This window comes from Sylvia atricapilla, chromosome 3, assembly GCF_009819655.1.
Source record: "Sylvia atricapilla isolate bSylAtr1 chromosome 3, bSylAtr1.pri, whole genome shotgun sequence".
Taxonomy (NCBI): Eukaryota; Metazoa; Chordata; class Aves; order Passeriformes; family Sylviidae; genus Sylvia; species Sylvia atricapilla.
In genome coordinates this window covers 28,963,796-28,981,576 of record NC_089142.1, presented here as the reverse complement: position 1 = coordinate 28,981,576, position 17,781 = coordinate 28,963,796, and the positions used below count along the sequence as shown (strand labels likewise).

General features: G+C 37.0%; 1 protein-coding gene across 1 annotated transcript in view; it reads right to left on the bottom strand.

Annotated features, from left to right (window-relative positions):
* The window catches only part of COL19A1 (collagen type XIX alpha 1 chain), a 172,210-nt gene that overhangs the window by 24,379 nt on the left and 130,050 nt on the right, over positions 1-17,781 (bottom strand). Inside the window, 15 exon segments of the mRNA XM_066314266.1 lie at positions 905-958; positions 4,643-4,696; positions 5,528-5,581; positions 6,639-6,680; positions 8,944-8,997; positions 9,086-9,139; positions 9,243-9,278; positions 10,166-10,243; positions 10,348-10,392; positions 10,984-11,073; positions 12,318-12,371; positions 14,191-14,244; positions 16,176-16,229; positions 16,338-16,373; positions 17,280-17,315. Coding sequence (XP_066170363.1) covers positions 905-958; positions 4,643-4,696; positions 5,528-5,581; positions 6,639-6,680; positions 8,944-8,997; positions 9,086-9,139; positions 9,243-9,278; positions 10,166-10,243; positions 10,348-10,392; positions 10,984-11,073; positions 12,318-12,371; positions 14,191-14,244; positions 16,176-16,229; positions 16,338-16,373; positions 17,280-17,315 — 795 coding nt within the window.

Genomic DNA, 17,781 nt, shown 5'->3' with positions numbered 1-17,781 from the left:
TGTTTATATAAGTTAGGAAAAAGTGAAAGACAATATTTTCACAGTGTCACTATGTTTTTAAAACATGCTTTTTGGAGGCAATTTAAACTTATACTTCTCCTTCAGTTTTAGATATTTATCTTCTCTTTGATACAACAGCTGTGTCCTCCTGATAAGTCCTTTGAAGGGTAAAACTTGTCTTCACCATTGCATTTTCACCTTGACAAGTTAATGTCCTGACCCCAACAGGCACATCTTGATACAGCTCAGAATCACATTTTACTCCTAAATGCCAATTTATGTATCCACATTAAACTTCTTAAATGTGCTAGTTTTTTTTAAAGAAGTATTAGTATTGTCATGAAACCTAGGAATGAACAGTGATCATACTAACTAATGTGATTCCATCCCATATGCAGAAAAGAATATTTGAAAAAAATTCAAAGAGGACTGTTCCAAATAATTCCAACAATTTTAATGATATATTTCAGTGTCTTTAAATATTGTCAGCTTCTTTTAATTCTTTGAGTTTGAGTTGTAAAACCAAGTAATTATTTTGTTTTGGCACTAGATTTTTTTTTCAGAATGACTAGTTGGAATTATTTTTAGATTTTATTGCTAACATGACTCTAACTTGGGTAAAAATACATAATTCATTGCAAGTTTGCACATCATAAATCATGTAACCTCACAGATTCTCTAGTAGTGTCAAAGTTTCAAATCTATTTCAGTTCCATAAACTTTGAGTCCAGGCAATTAGGGTATTTTCAGTAACATCAACACCACTATAATTTACTTTACTAGAGCCAGAAAGGGTAAGATTTTATTATTACTCTCCTAAAAGATAAAAGAAAGGACTAGAAACAAGGCAGTTATAGCAACCCCTACAGAAATAAATTAGATCACGGTGATACCACACACTTACGGATGGGCCACTGGGTCCTGCTATACCTGGGAGTCCAGGAGCACCTTGAAGACCCTGGAAATTAAAAGAGCACATGTCTAGTTCCTCTCTCACTTATACTTCAAAAATACCTCTATTCAGCATGTCCAGCAGTACTATACCTGTATTACAGCACATTTGCTTCTAAAATGTAGGCATTAATTTTGGTAATGGCAAAAAAAAAATAACCACTCCACTAGGCAGGGAAGAGAACTGGGTTATCATTGAACCAGGTTAGAGGCAACTTCTTGCTTGAGTGAAAAACACCACTTGTCCTTCAACCTTTCACAATTTTAGCCTATATTTTGTAAATAGTTTTGTCTTTAGTTGGGCAGATAAGAACAGATCTCAAGTTCTTCCTTAGAGATAATTTTCTATTTTCTTTTATTAAAAGGCTTTTTTTTTCTGGTGAAAAGACATTTACTCAGGCTTCTCAATATTACCTGATGCTATCTAAATTAAATGATACTTTCTGCCTCATTTTGGATTTGACTTTTTGGTAATTGAACATGACATTTTACATCGTATTTAATGATCTACTTTCCTGCTTGTATTCTATTCCTTTGTCTGAAAATCAATGGACTCTAGTATCCACCTACTAAACACAGAACTGTGCAACTCCCTACAGTGGACAGATGTGGCATTTGAGACAAGCTTGTATGTCACTGAGTCTTTCCTATGCCACACCAGGCTTAGGTGCAATTTTAGACATGTAAAAGTCATGTACTAATGAGAGCTAATGCTCTCGGTTCTTCCTATAATCCACAAAGAGAAATAGATTCTTCCAAGCAGTGATTAATTTCATCTGTCCATCCTCTGACAAGAAAAATCCCCTCAGAGAAGGCGTATTTCTCATTTGAAATGCAGTGTTTAAGAAGGAATGGCTAAGGAGGCAGCTTGGAAAGCCATAGAGGTCAGGAACCCTGAAATAGGTGCTCTGAGGGAAAAACTTCAGAGAGAAATAAATCAGCAAAAACATAGAGATGGAGAGACATTGATTTTTCTTCCTTGCTCCTACACACAGAGGACATTGATCCACCTCTGCAGCTTTTCAGAGTGGCAAGGTAACTGCTAATGTGCTCTCTGTTCCTTTTGAACTGCTTTACTCTGATGGTACATTTACATGAAAAATTAATATGAAACCGAAGGAATATTTTCTGTAATTCCTACTACTGATATTAAAAAAAAACTCCCCTGAAAAAAAGAAGTGCTTTGAAAATGAAGATATCAAGTTCAACAAAGATTAAAGGGTGATTGGAAAGCATATGGAAGTTAATGAGCATATTTCAAAGGGCTTTAGGTAGGCCTCTCTATCTTTCTTCCCATTTCTTCCAGTTCCAACAAAAGAATAAAAATAAAAATTTTAAAATTTGTAAAAGCAGTTACTTTAAAAAAAATTCATACATGTTTCTGAAACACGCACCCTCACCATGTCATAACCAAAAGCTGCTGCAAAACAGTGAAAATATCATAGCTAAGGCAGCTCACCAGCTCTCAAATGGTGAAGAAACATTTGAATAACTTACTTATTAACACTGCATTAATGAAAAATATACAATTAATTTTCTCTAGACTTCTTTGAAAAATCTGCCTGTCATAAACTTGCTGTTACCTAATTTCCTTCTTAATTCCCTTCAATATCTTATTTATCTCTCAGCTGTTTAATAGCATTTGAATTGTTAAAATTGTTTTGCTAATGCCTCATCTTCCCAAGTTTGACTGGTAGAGATATCCTATATGGCACACCAAGCATGTCTTACTTCCCCATTAATTTTTTCTGTGGAATTCTGAATGAAGTTTGCTTATGGCTGCTCCATCCTTTCAGGGAATACGTTCTGAATTTCCACCTGTCTTAAGTTGCAATGCAAGATGTAACCAAATGTATGTATCCTATTACGATCTGTTAAAACCAGGTGGAACAGTGTTTATCTCTTCCACCAGCCATCCTCTCTCTGGGGAATATCTTCTGTTAACGGGCCATTAAGGCTCACCACATGACTGGTAAAATTACATCATCCCATTGTGAGATGCTCCACCCAGGGGGAGGAGCCAAGCATTCCTACCTGGATATAATCTGAGATTTGGAAAACCACAAGCATCTTTTATCCACTGGATTCCCAGAAGAAGACCAGACCCATCCACCACTGGACCTTCAGAGGAAAGCTACACCCTTCTACAGGATCATTGCTCCAACAGATCACATCTATCACTCCAGGAGGACTGCAGCCACGATTTAATTGGGCTGTTACCAATACCCTGAACAACAGGGTGTCAGATTGTGTTCTGACTCTGTCAGTGGGTTTTTTGTTTGCTTTTTTCCCTTTTTTTTTTGGTACTATTACATTTTTTAAATTTTCCTAGCAAAGAACTGTTATTCCTATTCCCATATCTTTGCCTGAGAGCCCCTTAATTTCAAAATTATAATAATTTGGACAGAGGGGGTTTACATTTTACATTTCTCCATTCCAAGGGAGGCTCCTGCTTTCCTTAGCAGACACTTGTCTTTCCAAATCAAGACGCACCTCAAGAGATACTTGCTTCTATAAGAAGCAAAGACTTAATGAGCTCTATATATCATGTAAAACCAAAGGAAAAAAAAAAAACATGATAGTTTAGGCTGACAACATGCTAAATTCTGGGGCAAAACAGTAGCAGGAGCTGCATCTTTTTTTTTCCACATATAACTGTTTACTTTTGTAACCCAAAGATGAATACATTTTTTCGAAACCTATTCTCTCATTCTACTACTCTTTAAAAATTCTTAAGATATCACAGCCTTAGTGCCAAAGAAATGTGAAATGCTTATAAAGAATTGCAACCCCCCAGTCAAAACACTCTAAATTACTTTTATATTTTGTAGATGCTGTGTCTTCTAACCAGCACTCCTAAATTGAAAGAGAGTAGTATGTGTTTAATCCCAGTTAAGTATTTTGGAGTTTCAGAGTGTTCACCACATACTTTTTAATGGGCTACTTATTTTAACTCCTCAGTTGGCTAAGACCACTAAGAAATTTATTTATGTGTTTATTCAGATTAATTTGCTTAATAGCTTCTGTTGTGGTGATATTCTTTTTCTTTTTTTTTTTTTTTTTTCCCCACTGATATTGTTTTTGAAATGTTCACTGCAGATAATTCAATTCAAAATGAAAACTATAGCAGCTATTTTGGATTTGGCACCACAAGTCATTTGGCTTTTTTCCCTTCTCCATAAAGACATAAAAATAACTCTAAGAATGTAACATACGATACAAAATATTGCAAATACTTTAAATTCAGCTTATTCAAATATTTTTCAGTTTCCACTTAATAGTAGTTGCTGCTATTACTGTTCTCATCAGATTATTTGCTTAATGGAAAATTTTCAAAAGTAAATTCTAAAGGACAACCCACAAAATGAAGGCAAATATGTTAGAGACACAAAGTATTTTCTGAAAATATTTGGCATTAGCTTGTTTTTTGCTCTATCCTATATCCTTAAAATCATAATGGAAATGTATGTGAAGCTTTAAAATAAACAAATATGCAAAAATTCACAGAAAATTAAATAGATGTTATTTAATTGAATAATAATATTCAATCCTCTTGAAAAAAACAGAATCAAGAGCTATTTGTAGTACTACAAGAAGTAAATAACATTCTGTGCATTTCATTTTCAGTCTAGGTCTTTACTCAGGTTCAGATAAGACTGCTACAACCACTGTGAAAATGAAGTCATTTTACCTCATCGCCCTTTTCTCCTGCAAGCCCAGGAAATCCACGTTCACCTTTGCTTCCCTATGAAAACATAACATTCAAACAAATATTTTCTATTAGAGAACAATGAATTCCATGCTCTGTAGGGCATTTTATGACCCACATTCAATATATGTTAGCATGATGCCCTCACAGCCATAGTGCCTAAAACATAAAGCAAAGGGTCAAAACTACCTGAAAGCTTTCAAATAATACCTCCCAGCAAGGTGAAAGGAAATGAGTGGTTTAAAACCTAGGAGGCAAAATGCTGAAAAGACCTTAAGATGGAGACATTAACACCAAACAGCTTGAATGCTTGCTGAAATTGAGAAAGTTCACTTCTATGGAATTAGTCTCAATGACAGGAGATGTCAAACCATGTAGCTTTTTATCTGATTCCAGTGAAGCAGGATTTTTATTGATGTCAGTGAAACTTCAAGTTCCAGAGAAATGGCTGTGTTACTCCCATAGGAACAGGGTGCTAAGGCAAAGGGTGGTCCAACTGTGTTGCACGCTTGAGGGAGACATGGGAAGTTTGCCTCTTCACTGCAGGATTCTCTAGTGACTGACTCACCTAAAATGAGTCTACAGAGAGCAAAGCACAGCAGGGCAGTCAGATCTGAGCCAGCTTTAATAGAGGCATGACACAGAAAAGCTACCCAGACCTGGGACTCAATTTAGGCTATTTTCTCACTCAATCTAGAGAAAAGGCAAACTGACACATGAAGAGTCCTGAAACATAAAAAAATCATTTGAACCTTTAGGCTGCTCAGTGCCACAGGGATACAGATCAGACAAAGAAGTCAAGTCTCGTAAAGGTAAGAATCTGGCCTTTTGCTTTTAACAAGAAGGAAAGCACTCTTCAAAACTTACTTTTGGTCCTTCTCTACCAGGAATGCCTGGAGGACCTCTTGTGCCAGGATCACCCTGCAGAGATGACAGAAAATGAAGTGACAAATAAATATTTTTATGACATAGATCTGATTCCATGCAGACCAATCTATGCACACTCCTTCCTTCGTGCCTTTCTGCCAGCCCTTTGTTTTACCCTAAAGCCCTCTCTTCAGTCCTTGCTCTCTTCTAAACCATATACTTGTTCAGAGAGATTTCTGTGTTTTCTTCCCCATCTCTTATACGCTCTACTCAAATCCTGCTAACACACTTTTAGCTTAATTTTGGATAGTCCCAGACACACGTATGTTTAGGTTTAAATATCTTTCTTTTAAGGATTAGTCAGAGATGAAGGCTACTTTTTACTCTCTCCAGCTTCAAATTTGTAGTTATTTAAAAGTAAATGAACCCTGCATTGCTGAGAGAAGCATTAGACAGCTAAATTGCAGTCATATAGAAGTCCTAACTGCAAAACACCCAGCAATGAAGAATGAATCATAAAGAATCAGCAAGAAAGAGAGCTCTGACAAGAAGAGCATGTACTGCAGAAAGATTACAAACAGAAAGAAAGACCTAAAATAAATCAGACTTGGAAATGAGAAAGTCAATAAATCCTAAGTACATGTATTAATAAAGGACAGTAGAAATGATGTGTGCTTTTCATATTGAAATACTCCCGAGAACAATTTCATTTCAGAATATTGCAGAACACTCCAAATTTCATTATTTTTCAAAATATTATCTTAGAAAATCTAGACTATTTTCCCCATTTGGTATATTACTGAAATTAATGCTACAAAGTAAAGTGGAGAACAGGGTATATTCATAGGAATTCATACTGTGGGCTGGATGTGCTGAATAGGCACTTGCTGGCTACTACCTCACATACTGTTAAAACACTATTTTGCAAAATTTCTATAAAATATATTTCTTGAGTATTTTTAAAAAGGAAGTAAAAATCAACAAAACCCCACAATAATATTTTAGGCTAGCCTTGTTAGTCAGAACTGAACCTATCGAAGATCTCAAGTTTGCGTGTTTGTTTAAAAAGCGTGTTTATAGCAAAAAAAGACATTTAATCTAAAAAATTTACCTTCAGTATAGTACCCATGTCTCCTACAAGTGGAAGTGCAACCTGAAATTAAATAAGGCATCTGCTGTTAATGTTTTATGAAGCACTTCTAATTCTGACGAGTTTTCATTGCTTCTAAACTTTATATTGTTACATGTAGAGCTGATAATACATATACGTTGGTTGAAGCTACTTTTTAATGAAAACACAAAAGAAAAAAACAGGTTTTCAGATATAGTTAAATATCACAGTCTATCCAACCTATCAATTGTAATTCTTCACTATGAATGCAATGAAATTTCTCAAACCATGACAACAGCAATAACTCCTGAACATACTAATACTGTTGTTTCTCTAGCACATCAGCAACAACTTAATGTTACTGGAATATCTTGTATTCTCACCTGATTATTTTCAATTGTTTTCCTCCTCCTTTCTCCTAGCCTTTCAGTCTACTGTGAACTGCAGCAAAAACTCTGGAGATGCCAAAGCTAACTTCAATAAATAAGATACTGGAAAAAAAACCCACTGGAAATAACCCAGCTCCACCAACAAAAGCAACAGATGTAATGTTTTTTCCAGCCTTTAAACATTAATATTTAGTGTGTAACTCCTTGGTGCAACCGTTGAATTGCTACCAGTACTAAAGCTGATCCAATTAAAGATCAATCAGTGGATCTATACTGCACTGAAACAGATCCCAGATTCCCAAGATCTGCCATTAAACTTGTATTTAAAGACTCCCTGTTAAAAACTCATTGCCCTGGTTATCATTAGCTTCATTCACAGACTCTCCAATTACTAATTCTCATTTTGTCTGGCAATAGCTAAATCTAAAATCATATCAATCCTGGGAATACTGTAAAATTAGACATATTCAAAATAAGGTGACTGTTTTTGTTTAGCCTGTTTCAATTCTTTCCATCCTGAAGAAGAAAAAAATAAGCACTTTTTAGCATTTTCCAAAGACTGCTACTTAATAGCAATAAGTGTCACAGATCAACTCAAGAGACACACTGCTGAACATAATTAACCAGAAATATCATTAGAAGTACACCATGAATTGTACAAAGCGAAACCACCTTTGAAAGCATGCTGAGTTGTTTTTTAGGGTGGCACAACACCACCTAGCACTACTTGAGGATATAGTTATGTAAGGTGTGACTTCATCCTCTGCACAGAGGTAAACTGCACTTGGACAGGATCAGCTGCTCTAAAAAACTTGTGAGAAGACTTGAAAACAAAAACCTACAGGGCCTGACTTTTCACCCTTCTCCTTATGACATTTTTCAGCTAGGCAAGCTATTGCCATGTCACCTTTTGGTCTTCCTGCTGGGCTAGAACAGTAATTTCCACAGTCTTTCCTCTTTTCTAATGTTCTTATTTTATCTGCTTTATCAGTATATGGCACAGAACCCCAAACCCTCAGTGTGAAAGGGTCCTAACCCCAGCTGCAAAGGGCACACGTGTACAAGAGCAAGCTGACTGCATCTGTGCCACACAGCTCCTCCCCTCGGTGTGTGAGGCAAGTCCAGCCTGACTGCAAACACTCTCTCTAGAGCCGTAAATCTGTGTGTTGCTCTCTGAATAAGAGATTGTTGCTGGGATTGTGAAAACGTTAAAATGGCCTTAAATCTACAGATTCACTCCTGTTTGCTACATCTTCCTTGAAAAATTGTCCTTTCCAAAGAGAAGAGTGTTTCAAGAAAGTAAAAGGCAATAATTATCCTGTTTGTGAGTTTTACTACTTAGACCTGCCTAATAGCAGCATCAAATATTTTACTTTCATTTAGTTTACAATGAGCTGTGCCTTCCAGACTTATTCTACTTATGGATTTCAGTTGTCCTTATCAAGCACTTTATCCTTGTCTGTCTTGAGTTAAATGTTGTTGACTTCAGACAGCTTCTGAGTTTTGATTACATCTTCAAAAAGAAAGCAATCTTTCCCACTCCAATTTCAGAGTTTTATCTACTTACCCGAATCAAATTAAATCACTGACAAGAGCTGAGCATAGGAGAGACCTCTCTTTCCAAGTTTGACAATAATCTGCTGAGAGACACTCAGATCCATGATTTTTGATAAGCATTAACTACATGGTAACTAGTTCTAAGCATTTTTTCTTGCTTAAAGAAACATCATGAAGACAGTCTCAGTTTCACTGAGGCCAAGATACGTAACAGGGCTGTTTTCCTGTCTTTCCCAAGTAAGTATTTCTACTTTATCTTCATATTGCTGGTTCTTCTAGACTTGCTATGCTATCTCACCTCATATAAATTTAAATTATTTGCATCAAAACAAATGCAGAAGCCTTCCCTGTATACGTACAGGGTCACCTGGAGGGCCTGGTAGTCCTGGCTTTCCATCTTTTCCTGGAGTGCCCTAGAAAGAAATATAAAACTTGATGGCCTTTAATCATTGATGAGGTACACATTACTTTTTCTTTTATATATATAATACTGTCACTTACATTAATACCAGGGGTACCTGGAACTCCTGGTAATCCTGGAGGTCCCCTAGGGCCCTAAGAGCATGAGAGGTTATTTAGGATATAATAATACCTTTCCTGCAAAATTCTTAAACTACATTAATGTATTTTTGTATTAAAGAGAAAACTTACACCCTACCTGCACACCTGATGATCCAGTTGGACCTACAGGACCCTGTAAGAAAACTCCAAATAATCAGTAGTTACACTTTCTGGGATAAGGGAGATGAACTTCATTTAAAGATGCTGAATGTGGGATATTTGTGCAGTTATCACTTTGAGAAAGACTTGCTTTAAGGTTTGCCTTTAAATCCAAATGTAACTTTGTCAAATCAGAGACCTGAAGACTTTGTGAATGCCCATTTTTCAGGGTAGCATTTCCAAAATTAAATTATCCGTGGTGAAACTTGATATTTAGCAAGAAGATTTAAAAAAGCCAATGAGCAGTTGAATAAAACCATATAACTTAGATACAAATGAGTAATTTTAAAATTCAGATTTGAAAATACTGTAACTGAAAAAAAATTATCTTGAAATGTTATTATTTTAGATTAAGACATTCAGGGGGCGTGTCTAGTCACTTTTCACAAACATTTTCCCTTTATACCAGAGCACTGTCCATAAACCTGAATTGTATCAGGTGATACACATTGGCCAACTGAAGGGATATTACCTCAGTCACTGGAGTAAAACTCCTGCAATAACATGTGCCACCTACCTGGTACACCATCAACATCAGCAAATTTTTTTACTGAATACTCTGAAGACACTACAGGTGGCTTTATTTGAAGGTATTAAAAAGAAAGAAACCTGGGAAAAAAGCTGAATAACTGAAACAGTTATTGCTGTACAGATTATTCACTATGAATGCTTTAGGGATCTGTGTCAACTTGCTTCATGTTTGAATTTAAACTGCACAGCAACCCTTGAAGCAAACTAAGAGTTGGGAGTCAGGCCAGAAGGGAGTTCATGGCTTTTTATTGTGCTTTGTTTGCCCGTTGCAGTTGCTCAGTGATAAACAGCAAGAAGCCCACATTCTGGGTGTTGTGTTGGTTTACTTACTGGTGATCCCTGAATGCCTATTCCAGGGGGCCCCATCTCCCCAGGTGCTCCCTGTACACCAGGTAGTCCTCTTTCTCCCTGTGAAAGGTACAACATTTCCATCACAACAGCTCTGAAAATGAAAACTACCTTATTATCTTTTAAAACTATTTTTAGAAAGAGAAATAATGCATTTTGCATACCTTAGGTCCCCTTGGACCTGGGTTTCCAGGAACACCAGTGGGACCCTAAAAGAAACCCAAAACAAAACAAAACACAAAAAAAAGAAAGAAACAAACCAAATTATGTTTTGAAATCCAAGAGACTAGATGAATTTAATGGCAAAAATTAGCCAGCCCTTAGAAATTACCTAGTTTATATGTCTTTCTTGTTGGTGCCAGTGTCACTACGATCATGTATGATACTTACAGTATTTCTAAACTATATTTTAGTGCACTTATAATACCACTGCAAAATATATTTCCATTTTGGAACTGAAATAAAAAATACTTGCTTTGTGGCTTTAAACTAGAAGTGACTAAGTTTAGATTAGGTATTAGGAAGAAATTATTTTCTGTGAGGGTGGTGAGGCACTGGAACAGGTTGCTGAGAGAAGTAGTGGATGCCTCATCCCTGGAAGCATTCAAGACCAGGATGGATGACAACCTGTTCTAGTGGGAGATGTCCCTCCCCACAGCAGAGGGTTGGAACTAGATGATCTTAAGGTATCTTCCAGCACAAACCATTCAGTGATTTCTTTCATTGGACAGTGAGAATTCTTTCCCAGTTGACCATGCCAAATATAAAGTCAGGAAAGTCTTTTCAGATTATGAACTTACTGGTGTTCCAGGCAGGCTTGGCCCAGGAGGCCCCATATCTCCTTTTGGACCTGGATGTCCAGGCGGTCCCATAATTCCACCAGGGTCACCCTACAAACCAGATTTGAATCACTAATTAAAACGAGAATTTTTCCCTATGAAAAAACCTCTAAATATTATCAATTTTATAATAGAAAATGCCAGTACTTTGAGAAGATATAGAGAAGAAAAAAAAACCCTCATATTTTCCTTCAAAAAGTTACAGAATTGGAGATATGCATCTTATAACCATTAATAATAACTAGTATTCTCTTGGTTTTCCATGCTTAAAATGCATATGATCTACATTTCTTGCTCCCCAGGCTCCTAATATGCAGGTTGTCATTAAATCCTGCCAACTAATTCACAGCAACAGCTGAAACAACAGCTGTCTCTCCCCAGTTATCAACCACCAGTCCTAAACCTGGCCTCTTCAGTGTATTCCTCTTTACACCTCTGTTCCTTATTTCAGTACATGCAGTTTCTCTTGTTCCATATCTCTAAACTCTTGCTGCTTATGCAGTAAAATTGTGTCTTTCATTATCTGTCCTCTTGTCTTTTGCAAGCTCCTGCAACATCCTCTGTGATTCTTTCTGAATCCACCACTTCCCATTTCGCAAGATGAGTACATTTTTGTCCTTGCTCCAGTTATTTTCTTTGTCTTTCTTTCTGCTCACTTCTTCAGACTGGAGTTCATTGGTTTCCCTTGTACCCCAGAATGTATAAATACCACAACACATCACATAGCTCAGGGCACACCTGTATTTCTTCTTTTTTCTCCTTTACATTCAGTATATACACACATGATTTTTAGCTCTTGCTGATGCAGCTAAATTCTAACTAAGGGATTTCTACACAGCAAAATACAATGTCCTAAGGAGATCTAGCCTTGGCTCACATCTGAGCCAGAGTAGCTGCCCTAGAGCTGTGCCAAGATGAGTATGTCTGACTGTGAAGTGGGATTTTACACATTAGTCTGGATAGGACACTACACTGAAAATGTTCTGTAGTCAGGACCTGAACTGACATTTTTGCACAGCACAGATTTAATGCAAGGGCACAATCCAACCTCTTTGAAATATTATTTAAATTATTCATCTAAAGAGCAACTGGGTTGCCAAACTGGCCTGAGCCATCTCCAAATGCAGAGATGGTTCTTCTCCAAGACACAGGAGGTTGCTGCTGGTACATTTTAAAATCACTTCATACAGCAGCCACGCAAATGCATTACAGAAGAATGGAAGGTTACTCTTGGAATGAAAACTTAAAATCCTTTAACATATCAAGTTTAATTAAAAACACTTAAACAAACATACCTTGTCTCCTTTGATTCCAGGGTTTCCTGGTACCCCAGGATCTCCTGGTAAACCCTGGAATTAATAAAAATAGAAGTAAACATTTTTATAGCTATTTCCTTAATGGTTATATAAAAAATACAGATGAAAATTAGTTTACAATGAATATTTACTGTGCATTAGTATTCACCTCAAATGTTTAAGACTATAAGTTAATGAATGCTTCGTGAGATAAATATATAATTTTTTTTTTTTAAGTCATAATCAAGATTATTTTCTGGACCCTATTGGGAAGAATATGGCAGAGACCAAAAGGTTTGTTTCTTCTATTTCAAAGGAATTCCAAGACTTGAAAATCAACTTTTCAAGTTGTATTTTCAAAATGCTTTTCAAGGAAGGCAGTAGCACACAAAAACTTGAATTTTAAGTAAGTGTCTCATCTTCTTTGCCCATAGAGGGCTGTATGATTTCCAGTACTAGTTAATTATTCAAACTGGTATCTTAAAAGCCTCAATAAATTCCTACTCCTTCACATTAGTTAATCTAACAAATCCCTTTAAATGTTTTAGATATGTAATGAACAGTCAAACGTTTTCAGTAAATAAAGTATGTTCCAGCCTTTCTTTTGTCTAAATCTTCTCATCTTTCACATTTTGATTTTAACTTCAGTATTTTCCCTTGTCCTTTTCATGAAGGATTTTTATAAATGCAGAGAAATGAAGATAAATGGAAAAGATTAAAATATAAATAGAAACTTTTTAAATAATAAGTAAGGCTTAATTGGGTTCTCTCACCATACTGCAACAAATACAGAAAACTTTTCCCATGACCTTTCAATGTTATTCAACCAACTAGTCAAGCATTTTGTTAAGAACATCAGTAATTTTCACAGTAAAGGATAATATTACCCAAACTGAACAAAAAATCTAAGTATTAAGAAACTTAAGCTGGACTGAAAAATGAACTCCCTAAGAAAAAGACAAGGAAACACATATTGTTTCAATTTTTCTTCTCAGTGTAAAAGACAATTTTGGGCACACTGACATATGACAGATGACAACATTTTCATGCCAGTAGTGAATGTTCAGCAGCTGTATTTGCTTTCTCTGCTTCATTCTGTACTTAATACAGACAGACAGCTACTCGTTTCACCCAGTCATCCAAACTAAAGGCATAAGAAGGAAAAAAAAGTATCCTAATGAAGAATATTTTGCTTATACCAACAAAAAATCATTATGGAAATGGAAATTCATGTTTACTGATCATGGCCTACTCTATCCACTTTTGATATTGGCATAAAAGAGACCCCCATCACCTTGCCCAACCAGTTGGCAGACCTGAATGTGAGGCATCCAAAAGCACAATAAGTACAGGAACATTCCAGAAATACACTGCTTGACAGTCCCAGCCCACCAGTTTCGCACCCACAAGCACATTACATCTCTGGGGAGCCTTTCTCAGAAATATCTGTGCCTGGTAACTGTGAGCAGCTACACAACACAAACCAAGACCACTTGTTGCTTAACCATTGCAGACAAGCAATGATCTCCCTGCTGGAACTGGAAGCTAGGACCCCAACAAACATAATGCCATCAGGAGAAAAAAGAAGAGATCATCAAGAAAGGTAAAAGTTTTCATTTCAGTGACCCTGATATCCAGATCCACTCCAGGCTGTCAAAAAGTATCAGAAGCAGGATGGTTTACTGAAACTCAAGATAATGGTCTGTTGAGGGAAGGCATCCCATCCTACTTTTCCTGAATACACTCTATTCAACCCCTGACAGCTACAGCACCACCCACAAAAGGAGCAGCTATGATAACTCCTGTGGCACTGCTTCACTGGCTAACTGTTCATGCACCACAGCTACAGCTGGAGAAATGGCACAATACATACAACTTCTCCTGGCAGTCCCCTGGGTCCAACAGGTCCTGGAGGGCCTTGCAGTCCCTGTGAAATGATATAACACACACCTGAGGTAAAAACCAATCAACTGCTGAAATATGGTGCAAAGCATTCTTATACATAAATATATTAAAACATCAGGCATTAAGAATCATCTTCCACATGGAGTAAGAAGTACAGTTTGCTCATTCTCCTTTACTCCAACTTTTAGTTCAAAACGTCTTTTGGACTGATAAGTACAAAATCCAAAGTATGTATATAAAGCAAATACAAGGAAATACAAAAGGAATACCTAAAGGGAAAGACATAATGAAAGAACAGATCAAGATTTCAATAATCATTTTTAAGACAACAATTTTGTGACTTCTATAGCCACATCCATTCTCACAGGGCCTTCTTTTCATGATCTTAAATTCAGGTACAATCCAACAGGAATAGTGTTGGGTGGCAGTTAGATTTAATAGTTTCTAATTCTGTCTTTGTTTGATACAATTCAAGGCATCATGAGAGATTCCCAAGAACATTTGTGCTTCAGTTACTTTCTTCATGGAATCACACAATTGCAGAATGGGTGAAGCTGGAAGCAACCACAGTGGGTTATCTGATTCAACCTTTCTGCTCAAGCAGTGTCATTCCAGAGCACATTGCAGTTTCTTCCAGTGAGGGAGACCCCACAAACTCCCTGGGCAATTTGTTCCATTGCTCAGTCACCCATCTTCATGTTCTGGTAGAACTTCCTGTGCATCAGTTTCTGCCCATTGCCTCTTGTCCTATTGCTTGGCATCACTGGGAAGAGCCTGGAAACCTCAACACCTCTCTTTAGGTACTTATAATCAGTGATGAGGTCTCCTTCCAGTTGACTTTTCTCAAGTTGGAACAGGTCCAGCTCCCTCAGCCTTTCCTTATAAGAGAGATGCTCCAATCCCTTAATCATCTTTGCTCTCCACTGGACCTGCTCCAGGAGCTCCATGTCCTTCTTGTATTGAGGAGACCAGAACTGGACACAGCACTCCAGATGTGACCTCACCAGGGCTGAGTAGAGGGGCAGGATCACCTGCTTCACCCAGCTGATCATGCTTTTCCTAATGCACCCCAGGACACCATTGGCCGTCTTGGCCTCAAGGGCGCTGCTGGTGCTGTCCACCAGGATCTGTAGGTCCTTCTCCAAAGAGCTACTTTCCAGAAAGTTGTCACCTATGGTTATTCCTCCTCAGGTGCAGGTCCCTGCACTTTCCTCTGTTGAGTTTCAGACAGTTTTCCCTGCCCATCTCTTCAACCTGTCATGGTCTCTCTGAAGGGCTGCAGAGCCCTCTGGGGTATGGGCCACTCCTCTCAGCTTTGTGTTGTAGGGAACTTGCTGAGGAGGCCTCTGCTCCTTCATCCAAGTCATTGATGAACCAGTTAACAAGACTGGGCCCAGTATTGAACCCTGGTGGACACCACCAGTGACAGGCCTCCAACTAGACTCTGTGCCATGATCATCACCCTCTGGTATCTGCTGTTCAGCCAGCTCTGAATCCACCTCACTGTCCACTCATCCAGTCCACACTTCTTGAGTTTTGCCTGTGTGGATAGACTCAAAGCAAGGCCATGATTGCTTTAACATTACCTGCTGTCTCTTTAAATTAAACAAAGGAGCTACTGGCAGTGGTTACTCCTCGCCTCACTAATGCCTTAGGAGGATACACCCAGCTACCAGTGGATTTCTAATTGAAAAATGGGTGCTCATATTCTCAAGTGACAAAATAACACAAGTGTTGCTTAAATATTCCTTTCTGAGTGACACTGAAAACAACAAGAACTTGATGTAAAATGTAAATTTTATGTAAAATACCTATCATCCAAGCACAAACTTTTGATATAAACTATTTGCATTCTTTGCTCATTAGTACTTGCTAAAAAGTTGATAGCCTCAGAGTCCACTTATATAACAGCATAGAATGCAATTATTATTGGATGAAATAACTTTCACTTACCTGTGATCCTGGATTTCCAATCAGACCCGGCGGTCCAGGATCTCCCATTTCACCCTAATGATTTTGTTTGAGAAAACAAAAAAGTCCAAGTTTACTGCTATGTCTCCCAGTATCAGCTGCTTATACTTACAATGTATACAGCATGAACAAGTGTAAAAATACCTTATTTCCTTTTGATCCCTCCATTCCAGTCTCTCCCTGAAAATAATAAATATAACCATAAGAAGTTAAAAATTTAAGCAGGACCAAACAAGAGTTTAATTTGCTACCTTAAAATACTGTAATACAATTTACAAACTTAAATCTTGAGAAAATATTAAATAATTTCTGATGGCTTTTGAAAACTCTAAAAGACATTCCTTTTGCAACCTAATTTTTTGCAAGTTTTCCCAATGTTTTAAAGGAAAAATGTTTGAAAACACTACATGTCCTTAAGAATATTTCCAGTCAAAAGCCTATTCTTCACCACTACATCTCTTCTGCTATCCAGTATTCACCTCCAAACCCACACATTATTACAGTAGGACTTATTCTGATTATTATAGTGTGTTAACCAAAAATATCTCAGCAACCTTCAGTTTTATATTAAAAACATAACTAGATTTTGTCAAATATCAGAGGAGAGGACAATAACTAATTACAAATACGGAACATAGATGAACAGACTCTTACAGAATGCATTATCTGAAAATTTGCTTCAAAAAAAGAAAAAAAATTATGCACACAAAATATGATTGTATGAACAGCCTGATAGTAAATGCCACTCTGGTGGCATCAAAACAGTACAGTTCAGTCCACATAAAACTTTGTGAAAAAGCTGAAAGAAAGAACCTCCAGGGAATAAAAAAAAGCAGGTGCTCTAAACTCAGTTTAGTACATGGATAGTACCAGCAACAGAAATGCTGAAAAACCAGGCACCTCTGTTTTTTTTGTTTATAACCTTGGAGACCTTGATGCACATGTAAGGAGACAATACATATGGTATCCCACATAATCCCTACATCTAATGAATGTCTACAAAGAAAATAATTACGGAATGAATATGGAATCAACGTAATCTCAAATGTACTTTATTCACAGCAGTTCAAGACATGCTACACTTACTGGGTCTCCCTTGTCCCCTTTTTCAGAAGGCTCTCCCTAAGGAAAAGTACAAAGGAGGTTAACAGATTTATTTAAAATGGTAAATGGTACATATGTTTGGTTTTGCTGAAGAGTCCAGAAAATATGGCTGTTTTAAACCTGTCTAAAATACAAATATATGGACTACAAAAGTTTATTTGAGGGAGGATGTTGATTTAATGCCAGTACCATGACATCTATGATCCTTTCAAGCAGGAGCACAAGGGAGGGTCAGGAACACGAAGTAAAAAGAGTGATTATGTCCCCAAATCTGAAAAAAATTCTCAAACACATGTGCTTTATAACACACAAAATCATAAACCTGTGATACCAAGGAAGTAAAAATAATGATTCTGCCTGCATGAAAACTATGATATGTATATATATAAAAAAATAAATATTATATTATATGACCAAAGGAACCAAGAAGCCTCACAGCTGAATGGCAAAATCACCTGACACCTAAAAATCAGTAGAACTACGT